The following is a 14,381-nucleotide window of genomic DNA, read 5'->3' on the forward strand; positions in this document are numbered from 1 at the left end:
ACAAGGACGCGTCTTAGCCCCCACTCTCTTCAGTCTCATGTTCTCCGCAATGTTAATCGATGCTTTCAAGGACAGCTATGTTGGAGTAGGTCTCCGATACCGTCTGGATGGGAAGTTGTTCAACCTGAGGAGGCTCCAAGCCAAAACCAAAGTCCAAGTTGAGAGCATTCGCGACCTGCTGTTTGCAGATGACTGTGCCTACAACTCCAGCACGGAAGCAGACATGCAACAGAACATAGACCTTCTTTCCACAGCGTGCTCCAACTTCGGACTCACCATCTCTACCAGCAAGTCAGAGGTTCTGCATCAGCCAGCTCCTGGAGAAGATTAACTGGAACCATCTATCACTGTCAATGGCCATAAGCTCAAAAATGTAGACAGGTTCACATATCTTGGCAGCACCCTCTCACAAGCAGTCCACATAGACGATGAGGTCAACACTAGGATTGCCAAAGCCAGCATAGCATTTGGCAGACTCCGCTCAAATGTCTGGGATAGGAGAGGCATCAAGCTTGCCATCAAACTTAAAGTCTACGCAGCGGTTGTTCTCCCCACCCTCCTCTATGCTTGCGAAACATGGACTGTGTATAGCCGCCATGTTAAAAAAAACTGAACCACTTCCATATGAGTTCCCTGAGGAAACTACTGAAAATCAGAAGGCAGGACAAGGTACCAAACACAGAGGTGCTCACTAAGGCCGGCATGACAAGCATCCACACCATGATGTGCAAGGCACAACTCCCTTGGGCTGGCCATTTTGTACGCATGCCGGTAGAACGCCTACCTAAGAAGGTCTTTTATGGAGAGCTACAACAAGGCAAAAGATCTCACGGTGGTCAAAAAAGAGGTACAAGGACACCCTCAAGGCTTCGCTGAAGAACCTAGGTATTGATCCTGACAGCTTGGAGAGTGTCGCTGATAACCGATCTGCTTGGCGCAGTCAAGTCAACGCTGGTGCGGAATCCTTTGAGCAGAAAAGACTGGTGGACGCAGCTGAAAAACGTGATCTGCGTAAATCCATGAACAGCAGTTCCGCAACTCCCGGTCAGCAACATGCACATCCATGTCCCCACTGCAACAGACTCTTCCGGGCACGGATCGGACTGATCAGCCATCTCCAGACCCATCCCCAGTGAATCGATGACATTAAATGGTCCTCATCGACACCGATGGACGAACAGCATCATCCCATACATACATACATACATACATGCATACATACATACATACATACATACATACATACATACATACATACATACATACATATTCTCTCTCTCACTCTCGTTTTGAAGGACTCAGCTGATATCTTCACGTTTGAAGCAATACATGTCTACATTTTGACGTATATATCAATACACATTTGCATCTTCACGTCTGTAGCAACACATGTTTGCATCGTCACATCCGTATCAACATATGTTTGTATCTTCACGTCAGTAGCAATACACTTATGCACCTTTACATCCGTATTAGCATCTGTTTGTATCTTCACGTCTTTAGCTATACATGTTTTCATCTTCACATCTGTATCAATATATGTTTGCATCCTCACGTCTCAAGTAATATATGTTTGCATATTCACGTCTATATTAATACATGTTTTCATCTATAAGTCTGCATTAGTCCATGTTTTCATTCACAAGTTTGTAGCAATACATGCTTGAAACCACAAGCCTGTAGGAATACATGTTTGCATCGTCACACCTGTAGCAATACATGCTTGAAACCACAAGCCTGTAGGAATACATGTTTGCATCGTCACACCTGTAGCAATACATCTTTGCCTCTTCACATCTGTATCAATATGCGTTTGCATCTTAATGTTTGTAGCGATACGTGTCTGCTTCTTCAAGTTTGTAGCAATACACGTTCGCATCTTCACGTCTGTATCAATACACGTCTGCATCTTCACGTTTGTAGCAATACATGTTTGCATACTCACGTCTGTATCATTACACGTTCGCATCTTGACCTTTGTAGCAATTCGTCTTTGCATCTACACGTAAAGGGCAATACGTCTTTGCATCTTCACGTAGGGAGCAATACATCTTTGTATCTTCACGTAGGGAGCAATGCATATTTGTATCTTCACGTAGCGAGCAATACATATTTGTATATTCACTTTTATAGCAATACATTTTTGCATATTCAAGTTTGTATCAATATATGTTTGCATACTCACGTCTGTGTTTGCATCCTCACATCCTCGCGTCTGTAGCTATGAATTGCAATGTAATGCTAAAAAGAGTATGTTCTGTTCTGTTTAATATTGTGCAATAAAAACAATTAATTGATTAAAGCAATTACATCAGTCCTCATTCAGTAGTATGACGGTATGATACCAATTTGTAAATTGTTTTACAACATAACTAACGTGTTATTCACGTTAAGATACCAAGATCGTAATTTTATATAATAAAAACCCGTGAGGAAAAGTACTGGAGGCATCCGAATACAAGTAAAAGGTATTTCTCTACACTAATAAGCAGTCCATGAATCTATTAATAAATATCTATCTTATGCTTGCCAAAAATATTTCAACTCGTTTGATAAATTTCATATGAAATGAAGACTCAGCCATGTACGCTCTAGCATCTACTAAACGAGCAGAGCAATTAATTAAGATTGTAATCTCAAGTTACCTACCGTACACAAGCAATGAATTTTACAAGTTAGGTTGTGTGCAAGAGAACTATGATAACGAAGTAATTTGCCTGTAAAGAACATTAACATATGTATGAAATTCAGGTTTAACCGGATGACTTATTATAGCAGACCAATCCTCGAACTTGGTAATAAGAAATATCTAGTTGGGCAATGTTTTGTTTCGTTGTTTTATTTTGTACCGTTGGAGCACAAAAAGATAATCACTTAAACACTTTCAAAACTTCATTTCAAGTAAGCATAAGTGTACAATTTGTTGCGCACCCCACCCTCCAAAAAAAATAAAACGTGCTTGCAACTGAACCGTTTACACGAGTACGACTTTTGTGGAGTTGGACGGTTATAAGAACAACGCATGCGCTTCCTAGGGTTTTGATTACATGGGCCTTCATCTGGAGATTCGTATCAAAGACCCATTGCCAACTTGCTTTTTCACCCTCCCCTTCTTCCTCAATATATATGTATTGGAAGAAGAAAACACACACACACACACACACTTACCGAACATATTGGGAAGAGGGACAAAAACAAGAAGGCTAAGTTCTTCGAGACGGAATACTATGACATTGTTTTCTGGAAACTAGATTTTGATTTATATACATTTCAAAGTATCGTACCCAACAGTCAATGTAGTGTACTAAGGGTACAATTCTATTTATCACATGACGTGAAACCGTTCATCTGTTTTTCCAACACACGAAGAAGAAGAGGTATTCGTCTATGCAGTTTGTTAAGAGCAATAAGTTGAACAAACAACATAGATCTTAATTTGCCGCGGCATTTGCGACGTTGATTATGGTCTCTGTTGTTTGCAGCTGAACTTAGCTTAAATACCAACTCCAATAAAACTATTTGTGCATAATTCCCTAGAGCTGGTATTATTAGGGATTATTTAAAATTGTAACATTGAAACAAGGTATTTATATATTTTAAAACAGAGCTATCTTTTCAAATAAAAATTTCTGAATTCAGTGCAAGTAAACTAAAAGTTGATTGTTTATAGTTATTCCATTTCTTTGATAAAGCAATGCTGTATTATGTCAGTTAAGCACCTGACTTGCATACTGATTCCTAAGTCCTTTGGATCCATTGGGGTTGTTTTGGCCTTTTATGGTATAACAATGCAAGCAGGTTATGTAGTGCAGGTGTAATTGTGCTGACATACTTCAACGCTTGATTATCCAATGAGTAAAATTTTAAATCGAGTCAACCCTGTACATTAAATGGCAAGTAATGAAGTTACGTAGAATGTAGTGTACGATATATTCATTCAATGCACGTATTCTGAATGACATTTCATTCCGAATACTTGTACGGTTATGCGAATATGTTTATCTCATAGCTGCTGACCAACAAACCAAACGGAACTTTTTGAGTGTTTTCCGTCAAGGTGAGAAAGAAACCTCGGATATAATTTGTCGCCGTTGAAAACTAGATTCTAACATACTTTTGTTCAAATGGAACCACGTGGCGGCGGAAGGAGACAAAGTCACAATCAGAATATAGTCGGCCTTTGCTGTCGTAAAATATGTTGTGCACTCAACCGGAAGCGAATCATCCAACACATGGCCAAGCGATGTTGCGTTCGAGCAATAACTGCCTCCTGAAACTTTCATTTCCTGAGGAAGAAGCCCGGGCGACATAGGTTTTGGCGCGCCAAAACCCCTTTGGGCCATCATCGTCCCCCCGGGTGCCATTTACCCTTAGTTCACCACTGTACACACACACACACACACACACACACACACACACACACACACACACACACACATTGAGCAAGCATTCCCAGTATTTTAAACCGCTGTTTATTCACTTCAGGAATTTCGATGATAGTGAAATCATCATCATTCTATAATAGCCATCATACAGCAGGATAGGCTACCCTATGCTGAGATCCTAATTTGTTTCCAGTTTCTCTTACTGATATATCGGCTGATGTTATCTTCATTTGATCTAGCAGGGGAACATTACGATACCTTCTGAAATAGGTCAGGCGAAAGGCAGTTTGATGCTGTTCCTCATTAATATGCAATATGCTTGACTAGTCTTTGCCCATCGCACCGCCAAATGAGGTCTCCTTTTTGAAAGGTCCATTAATCTCTGTGGAAAACCAACTTTATGGCTCCATTAACATACAGATGTGCAATGTGAGAAGCTGTCTACATACCTTCAGAATAACCTTTGATCAGCTAGGAATAGGCACTACAACCACCATTACTACTGCTGCTAATACTACTGCCACAACAACAAGAACTACTGCTACCACTACTACTGCTACTGATATTGTTACTACTAATATTACTAGTGCAACATCTAAGACAAACAACATCCGTTTTCACTATACTACTGTTACTACAAAAACAACCGATGCTGCTATTTCTACTACTACTAGTACTACTCATACTACTAGTATTAATATTGCTCCTACTACTAGTACTACTACTACTGCTAGTATTACTATTGATCCTACTGCAAGTACTACTACTAGTATTAATATTGCTCTTACTACTAGTGCTACTACTACTACTACTAGTATTAATATTGCTCCCATTACTAGTACTACTACTTCTAGTATTAATACTAATATTACTACTACTAGTATTACTACTGCTACTACTACTACTAGTATTACTATTGCTTCTACTACTACTAGTAGTATTACTACTACTAGTAGTGTTACTACTACTACTAGTATTACTACTACTAGCAGTATTACTATTGCTCCTACTACTAGTGCTACTACTACTACTAGTACTACTATTGCACCCATTACTAGTACTACTACTACTAGCATTACTACTACTACTACTAGTACTACTACTACTAGTATTACTACTGCTACTACTATTAGTACTACTAGTAACACTATTGCTCCTACTACTAGTATTACTACTACTATTACTGCTACGAGTATTACTACTACTCTTACTAGGATTGCTACTACTAATATTATTACTACTTACTACCACTACTACTACTACTGCTGCTACTACTACTACCAATGCGACTACTACTACTACTACTGAGACTGAGTAGTACTAACCTGGGGAATATGAGAAGTGCTTATTATTACACTCGTGTAATTTGTACTGATTTAGTGACGTGTTCCATTCTTGGGAAAACGTCCCTCGTAGAAAAAAATTAATTCAATGTAGCTTTATGCTTATTCATTTAGCCTTTATTAAGCTGACCACAAACTATCAAACAGACCTAATGTTTTATTCCCCGTTACTTTAAATTTGGACTTGGCCTAATAAAAATAATTATATTTATTAAAAAAAATCTGAATGGACCAGACATCCGTATATTTTGGTTAATGCTCATCTGCTTAAGTTTTAGATCCACATTCAAATTTCCCATGATTCAATTAGTGGAGGATTTATGATTTTGCCCTCCCAAGGCACTGTCAGAATTGCGCCCTCTCCCCATGCCTAAAAGGAGTCTTAAAACTAGAACCTTTAAATAAGGACAACATTTACCTAGATCCAGTGGCGTCACTAGCGGGGTGCGGACCGCACCAGGTGACACCATCAGAGGAGGTGACATCAAAATTACTGTCATTAAAATATTTGAATTTTTGTGCAGGAAAAACGTATGAAAATCTGTCTTTATTATTTTTAAAATTTACTATGTAAAAAAATATCTAGGCAGTGGCGTCACTAGGGTTGGTGTCACCCAGTGCGGTAACTCATGGTGTCACATCCATGGACCTCCTTCCTGCACAAAAATTCAAATATTTTATCGACATTCATGTGCGGTAACTCATGGTGTCACCCTCGTGAGTTACCGCACATGACTGTCGATAAAATATTTGAATTTTATGCAGGAAGGAGGTCCATGGATGTGACACCATGAGTTACCGCACTGGGTGACACCAACCCTAGTGACGCCACTGCCTAGATCTTGTTTTTTACATAGTAAATTTTAAAAAATAATTAAGACAGATTTTCATACGTTAAAATTTGCCGCACCCAGGTAATTCCGGAGGCTGACCAGCTTGTCAAGGTCAATCAAAACAACTAATGTTGCAGAATACAGTGTCTTACAAGGAAATTATAAAACATTTGGGATTTAGTTTGAACTTCAGATTTTGAATAAATCAGAAAGGGCTTAAATTAAGTACATTTCGGATTAGCTGAAAATGGAAACTCAGACTAAAGCCTGGAGTTTTAGGATCTCCGGATCTTTTAACCTTACATTATAGTTCAGTGTTTTAAAATTCAAAATATAATTTAGCAAAACGAAAATGAGGCCCCCCCTCCAATTAACACGTTGTTATTTATGTTTTCCACTATTAGGAAATACATAAAATCACACACTTAATCATCAAATATCTCAAGAGTTTTCCCGAGCAACATATTTAATTTCAGGCCAACTATTTTCTCAGACCATCTTCACCAGGGTCGTAGAGAGCGATCACGGGCCCTGGGGTAAGAAACACCCGGGTCTCTCATAGCTCTTGTTCAAACAAATTTTTTCTTATATAAACTTAAAAAGTGTTGTTCGGCAGAAGCCCCCTTATGAGCGCGGGCCCCGAGGATATATCCCCGATCGCCATCCCCCTTGTCGGCCCTGACCTACACCAGTTTGAACACGTCCTTCAACTTTATGGTGCAAAGAACAAGGTAAAAGTCAACATACATTATTCAATATTTGTAATTTTACCTTCTTGCCGGTAGTGAATTTATATACGTGCCATTTACATCCAAACGTACCTTTCCCGCAGTACACATTGTTAATACTGCGTGTCAAGTCTGATAGCTTGACTCGATTCATTGTAGCCGGAAGGCCTCAGATGTGAAAACGACAATCCGTGAATGCTATCTTAACTGACGGTATCGCACTGGGCGCAAGTCTTGTAAGCAAAGAGCGAGGTGGCAGATTCTGAGGACAAAATATATTAGGCACCTACATAGTTCAGTCTGGACTCAAAATGGTGAATTGGAAACGCTACAAATTTTCATTGTTTGCATTTACTCTTGAAATTGTTTTCATCATTCTTTTTGGTGTTTTGGCAGAGTACGATGGGCCAGCAAAACCGACAAGCAAGAATCTCGCATCGCCAGTACCGAATATGTACCCAAGTAAGTGAATTTTCCCGTTTATATAGAATGTGCATGCATATAATAAATTTGAACTATAGTTTATACAGTAAAAGCTTAACGCAAGTTATCGATAAATAATAAAACCATCTGTTGCTTGGTGTACAAGTTTTCATGTATATGTTTTGATGTCGATTTTCGATCTAACATAAATGTCTCTTCAAGGTAAATATAGGTAGTTGACGCGAGCTTAATCTTGAATAAAAAAGCCATAACCTGAAGGAAAAAAAATGACCGAGTTACCAAATTATCCGACATTACCCCCATGCCCCATTTTGACATAAGGACATTGTTTGTGTGTATATATATATATATATATATATATATATATATATATATATATATATATATATATATATATATATATATATGAGGATTACTAACATGTGGAGGATGAGAAGAATAAGTTGTTTCTATGACCTTCCTAAATTAAGTGTAAGGACCTTGAGGAATGACTAGGTATGATGACAAAAAGCTAGACAGTGGTATGAATGTTGCTTGGCGGTTTTTACCGCATATAAACATGAAGGTTATTCAGTGCCGAGGCATTGAAATAAAGTGTTGGGGCCAGGAAAAATATTAACATTAAATCCGGGCTGATCTCGTGGCAGGATTGCAATACGGATGTTACATTTAAGAAGGCATTAAGTATTGCATCAGCCCCCCAAAAATCAAACAGAACAAAACTCTACAGGACATGGAAAGTAGTTGAGTAATGCAAAGTGGCTGAAGTGTTTACCTAATGTTATAGACCAGTAAATTCTTTTGAGGGAAGGTAAACGACTAGATGTAATACAAGAATCGACTGTGTTAGGTTAAAGGATCTTGTGTCATCGTTGTGTTTAGAGCAGTTCGCATCATTGTATATAAACCAACACATTGTTCTCCTCTTTTTGTGAATGACTGGTGACTCCACTAACATTTATGTCCGCAAAGGAACAGACAAAATAAAACCCACTTTATTTTTTATTTGGGTGGGGGGAATGAGGGGGTGGCGCTGTCTGGTTCCCCCCCCCCCCCCCAAAGAAAAATATAAAACTGTTTGGCCTATACAGTATAGTGATTTTGTAGTGACCGATTTAGGATTATTTAGATCTAGCGGTCAGGCATTTAGCATTACCACGTACAGTGATTACAGTGACCCAAGAACGACAGTCATCAAAGGGAAAACTAGCATGCTTAATCATTTTCAACAGGCGTGAAATAACCAGAATTGATCAGAAGCAGGACTCATCTTAGCCACCATGCCATTTGCTTTGCAGTGTATGACTTTGCACTGTATGACTTTGCATTGAATGACTTTGCATTGAATGACTTTGCACTGTATGACTTTGCATTGAATGACATTGCATTGAATGACTTTGCACTGAATGACTTTTTTGTGACCAAAACCCATCCTATAACCAATTTCATGTATTCAGATAAATTAGGAATTCAGTCCAGTGCTCTCTTCAAAACAGAAGACAGAAGAAAATAGTGCAATTTTCTCGTGCACAGGAAATCTTAAAGAGAACACAGCCAGGTGTTGGAGCGGAGATGGCTTATAGCTCTCCATTTAAATGATTTCTAAGATTTTTGTGATTACTAGTTTAATTATGGGAATTCGGTGCTGGAAATAAAGTCCTCAGACCTAAATAATTATCCAATTACTGAGAGCAAACGTCATGGAGTGAAGTGTTAGTGAGTTTCCATGATGCGTAGATTGACTGTCTGACTCCATGTGCAGCATTAATGATTGGAGATTGGTAAATTACACATTGGAATAAATGAGAAGTGACTCTTCCGTCGTCGGCAGGCGCCGTTTATAGTTGCCATGGTTGTAAAGGTGATTTCAGAATTACAGGCGAAATGTGGCTTAAAACTATGATTTGGCTGGCCTAAGGTAGGGTAGTAAAAATAGTTAACTGTATTTATGTACAGCTGCTCGACGCAAGCTTGATGTTGAAAAAAACAACAACAATAATCTGAAGGAAAAAATCATACAGAGTGACAAAACTACCTTAGATTACCCCATGACCCGTTCTGACATAGGACCCTCTCTATCATAATATATAAGAGAGAAGGTACAACTTCCAAATACTTCATTCCAACCACGACCCTCTATTTCCTTCTGCTATTTCCGTCTTTAAAGGAACACGGCCATACTATATGGCTTGTTTTACTCCCCGAGATGTTTTTCTATTCATCAAGATATCATCGACTTTTCTGCGTTGTACCAAACTGAAGTTACGGGCTCCGAAACGTGGCATTTTCGTACCTTCTCTCTTATATATTATGATAGAGAGGGTCCTATGTCAGAACGGGTCATGGGGGTAATATAAGGTAGTTGTGTCCCTTTGTATGATTTTTTCCTTCAGATTATTGTTGGGTTTTTTTCAACATCAAGCTTGCGTCAAGCACCTGTGGTATTAGGTGGCTGAGTAGTATAGTTTACGTTGTGAAATGCTGACAGTACGTTACGGGAAGTTAATGAAGAGAAACCAAACAGTTGTGCGGTTGATAGACAATTGGGTAGCTGTGAGATCTGTGGTCTGGTATTAGTTAGAGCAAAATTATTTATAGAATGCACACGTTGGACTTTCCAGTTTAAAACAGTAGTTGTATAAAGAACTTTGGAAACAAGGAAAACTTATGGCTTCTAGCGGAATCGCACCAAGGTTTGACATCGCTCGGCCAAGTAACCCATTCGATTGTTACAATATTATATATTATTCTAAACGTTTCCCTATTAACATCGTTGTCTAATAGTTTCGTCCACGGGTCTATCCTCCAAACATTATTCACTAGTAAAATCAATAAAGGCACAACATAATTTCACCCTGCAAGTTTTGACAATTTCTGTAAGAGCGTGAAGACAAAATATATGATTTGTAGTTGAATAACCTGGCTGAATCCGGTTTGGTTCTCTTTATGAACATCGTGCAAATCTAGAAACTTCTGAAGATCTTTTTTCAAAGAACAGATAGAAGAAAGTTTACTTAAGCGATTCAACATCATGTCTATAATTATCAGGTGAGCTTGGATTTCCTCCCCCCTTTAAATTAGGTGAGCTTGGATTCCCTCCCCTTTAAAATGAATCTGATTATTTCTTTCAAGCCAAGTGTAAATGATTGGTAAAGGACGTAAACCACACATGGGTGAACAACTTTCTACGAAGATATATGTTATCAGTGACTAAATATATTGATCGGATGAAATAATGAGCATGGAATTAGCTGGGTTATGAAATGGAGACGCATTTCAAACCGCGCGAGTTAGGCCCCACCCACCCCCTTCTCTCCCCCCCCCCTCTCTCTCCGGTTTGTAAATGTGTTGAAGACGAGTTGGTGGTGTCAATAATTGTTCTTTTTTTAGTGACAGAAATGAGTAAATGCGACGACTGTGTCAAACGAATTGTTTGTTTCAAAATGAAAAGACAAGCGACTAATAATTATTCACGACTACTGAAGGTTAAAATAACTTTTAGAGGGTAAGATTCGTTTTGACCGCTCCGGTGGCCTAAGTCGTTATAGCGTCCGCCTGGGATGGGGTTCGAACCCCGAATCTTTATGTATTTCGTATTTACATTTATTTGGAATCGTTTAAATATTTGTACTTATGTTTACATTTATCTAGAATAGTTTATCTTGCTAAAGTTTTCTTTTTGTTTTTTTTTGTGTTTTCTGTCCAATCCTTTATATTTACATTTTAACACTGTATTATCTTTTATTGGCACCATGTAACCGTAATTGTGTTAACGTGCCGTCATGCTCTAACATCTACATGCAAACATGTCCCTTCACGTACAGGTGAAGGAATCAACCGGGTATCCATAAATTTTCTAATCATTATGCTATAATTGGCAATCGATTAATCAGTAGCCAAATTGAGATTCACTCGTGCAGATAAGGAAATTATTTTCTCGGTGCTGTGCATGAGTCCTTTGATCTTCATACTATATCTAGTCTTTCTACAATATACACATGTGGAAGTGTAGGGTCTAAAACAAACAGGTAGCAATATGCTTAGGTGGGAATTTATCGTCCAAAACAAACAGGTAAGCAACGTGTTCAGGTGAGAATGTATGGTCTTAAACAAACGGGTAGCAATATGCTCATGGAAGTGTATGGTCTAAAACAAACAGGTAGCAATGTGCTCATGGAAGTGTATGGTCTAAAACAAACAGATAGCAATATGCTCATGGAAGTGTATGGTCTAAAACAAACGGGTAGCAATGTGCTCATGGAAGTGTATGGTCTAAAACAAACAGGTAGCAATATGCTCATGGAAGTGTATGGTCTAAAACAAACAGGTAGCAATATGCTCATGGAAGTGTATGGTCTAAAACAAACAGGTAGCAATATGCTCATGGAAGTGTATGGTCTAAAACAAACAGGTAGCAATATGCTTCGGTGGGAATTTATCATCCAAAACAAACAGGTTAGCAATGTGCTTAGGTGGGAATTTATTGTCCAAAACAAACAGGTAAGCAACGTGTTCAGGTGGGAGTGTATGGTCTAAAACAAACAGGTAAGCAACGTGTTCAGGTGGGAGTGTATGGTCCAAATTAAATAGGTTAACAATATGTTTAGATGGAAGTGTATGGTCCAAAACAAACAGGTCAGCAATATGCTTAGGTGGGAATTTATCGTCTAAAACAAACAGATTAGCAACTTGTTCAGGTGGGAGTGTATGGTCCAAATTAAATAGGTTAACAATATGTTTAGATGGAAGCGTATGGTCCAAAACAAACAGGTTAGCAATGTGCTCAGACGGAAGTGACCAAAACAAATAGGTTAGAATCTGGTTTATGACAGGCGAAATCACTTGGATAACTGGGACCTTAATCTAATCTCCATTGTTAAAAACCTAAATGTTAGTTATTTTCAGTTTAGTTTTTATTGAGCTCAGAAAATTGAGAAAATAAATCTTATAATGCCTTTCTTGACTATATTATCCCCGCAAAACAAATTAGCAACAAGTGTAAAGGAAGATTTAGGGAAAAAAATAAACCTCAGGCAAATTTGACAAGATAAAGCGTGTCGGAGTCAAAATATAAATGAAAGTCTTGGGAACGGGGCCATGTTCTCCTAAAATGTTGGATATTCATTTAGTTAATGGTTGTTGTGCAGGGTCTTTCCTTCATTTAGAAATGGTTAGCCAATCCTGTTTGGTATTTAAAGGAAATGGGTGCTGGTATTTCTTTTAATAGTTTGGTGGTGAGACATGTCTGAAAACCATGTAGCTAAAATTGTTGTGTAGAAAAATTGTGGAGGTGGACAGGAAATTATGTGAACAATGTCTTAAGTGTCCCCTCTCATTGAGCTCACACAGTTATATCGGCAAGCGGGATGAAAGTATCCCTCAAAATTAAAAAAATCTTCCTATTCTAAAAGAACATCATTGATGGCTTCAAGACTGGACAGTTTAAAGGGATAGTTCGTCTTATCTTGAGTTCCTGGAACTTCCTTTCGCCCAGTATTCGTATTTTCAAGGGACTCTTGTTTTTAGCTATCTGGACTTAAACTATTCAGTCTGCAGTAAGGGCATACCTTTTTTTTTTTACAAACAAATTTATGATGGTTCATAGAAGCTTTACTGGTGCTAGACAAGAAGAGTTCACGGGATGGTCTATCGTCCGTCCTTTAGCACAAGTTTGTTATCGCCATTCCCCCTAAACGTTCTGGAGGATAGCTATGAAATTAACACACCCATTCAACCTATGGTCTAGTTGGTCCTAAACGAAAATGATGCTGTTCAGAAATCCATTTTTGCCGTCACAACTGCTATCTTAAAAATCCTCTTATCGCTACTTTTCATATATGGATGGTCATAAAAACTATGTGTTGACCAAAAGACTTCTGATGATGTCTAGTTGGTCCTATATGAAAATGGTGCCGCTCTAACGCCCAATATATATCAACCATGGCAACCATTTTGAAAATCTTGTTATCGCCACTTCTCATAAACGGAAGGTCATAACATGGGGTTTCACTGACAAGCACCGTTTGAATCTTGGTTGGTGATAGATGAAATTAAAATCAATATGACGTCCAATATGGCCGCCATGGCAGCCATCTTAAAAATCTTATCACTATTGTTACTAAATGGATGATCATGACAACTTCTTATGATGTCTAGTGGTCCAAAATAAAAACGGAGCCTATCTGATGTCCTGTATGAACTCCATCTCAGTCTTCTCGAAAACCATCGTTATTGTTATCGTTACTAACTTGAATGGATGACGGTATCAACATGCCGTTTTCACACCAAGTTTTCATGATATCTAGTTGGCCCTGAATGAAAATGGTACCGTTCTAATGTCCAGCATGCTCATCACATCAGCAATCTTAAACAGTTGTTATTGTTACTCCTCATATTGACATACGGTTGTCACCAAACGACTTCTGATGAAATACAGTTTGCTGTAAATGAAACTGTTGTTGATATGATGTCGATTATGGAAAACTGCTATCTTTCAAATCGTACTGGCATTACTGCACAACTGAAACTTATTTTGACATGTTGTTTTTACCAGAAGACTTCTTATGATGTCTTGTTAGTCCTAAATGAAAATGGTACCAATATGATATATAATATGGCCATCATAAAAATCGTGTCATAACTTCTCCT

General features: G+C 38.3%; 1 protein-coding gene across 1 annotated transcript in view; it reads left to right on the forward strand.

The window, feature by feature from the left end:
* Positions 1-7,387: 7,387 nt before the first annotated feature.
* The window catches only part of LOC149780203 (ammonium transporter Rh type A-like), a 77,222-nt gene continuing 70,228 nt past the window's right edge, over positions 7,388-14,381 (forward strand). The window contains exon 1 of the mRNA XM_089936960.1: positions 7,388-7,751. Coding sequence (XP_089793086.1) covers positions 7,601-7,751 — 151 coding nt within the window. The 5' untranslated portion in view covers positions 7,388-7,600. The remainder of the gene's footprint in view (positions 7,752-14,381) is intronic.

This window comes from Sinohyriopsis cumingii, chromosome 16, assembly GCF_028554795.1.
Source record: "Sinohyriopsis cumingii isolate HCF-2022 chromosome 16, ASM2855479v2, whole genome shotgun sequence".
NCBI lineage: Eukaryota > Metazoa > Mollusca > Bivalvia > Unionida > Unionidae > Sinohyriopsis > Sinohyriopsis cumingii.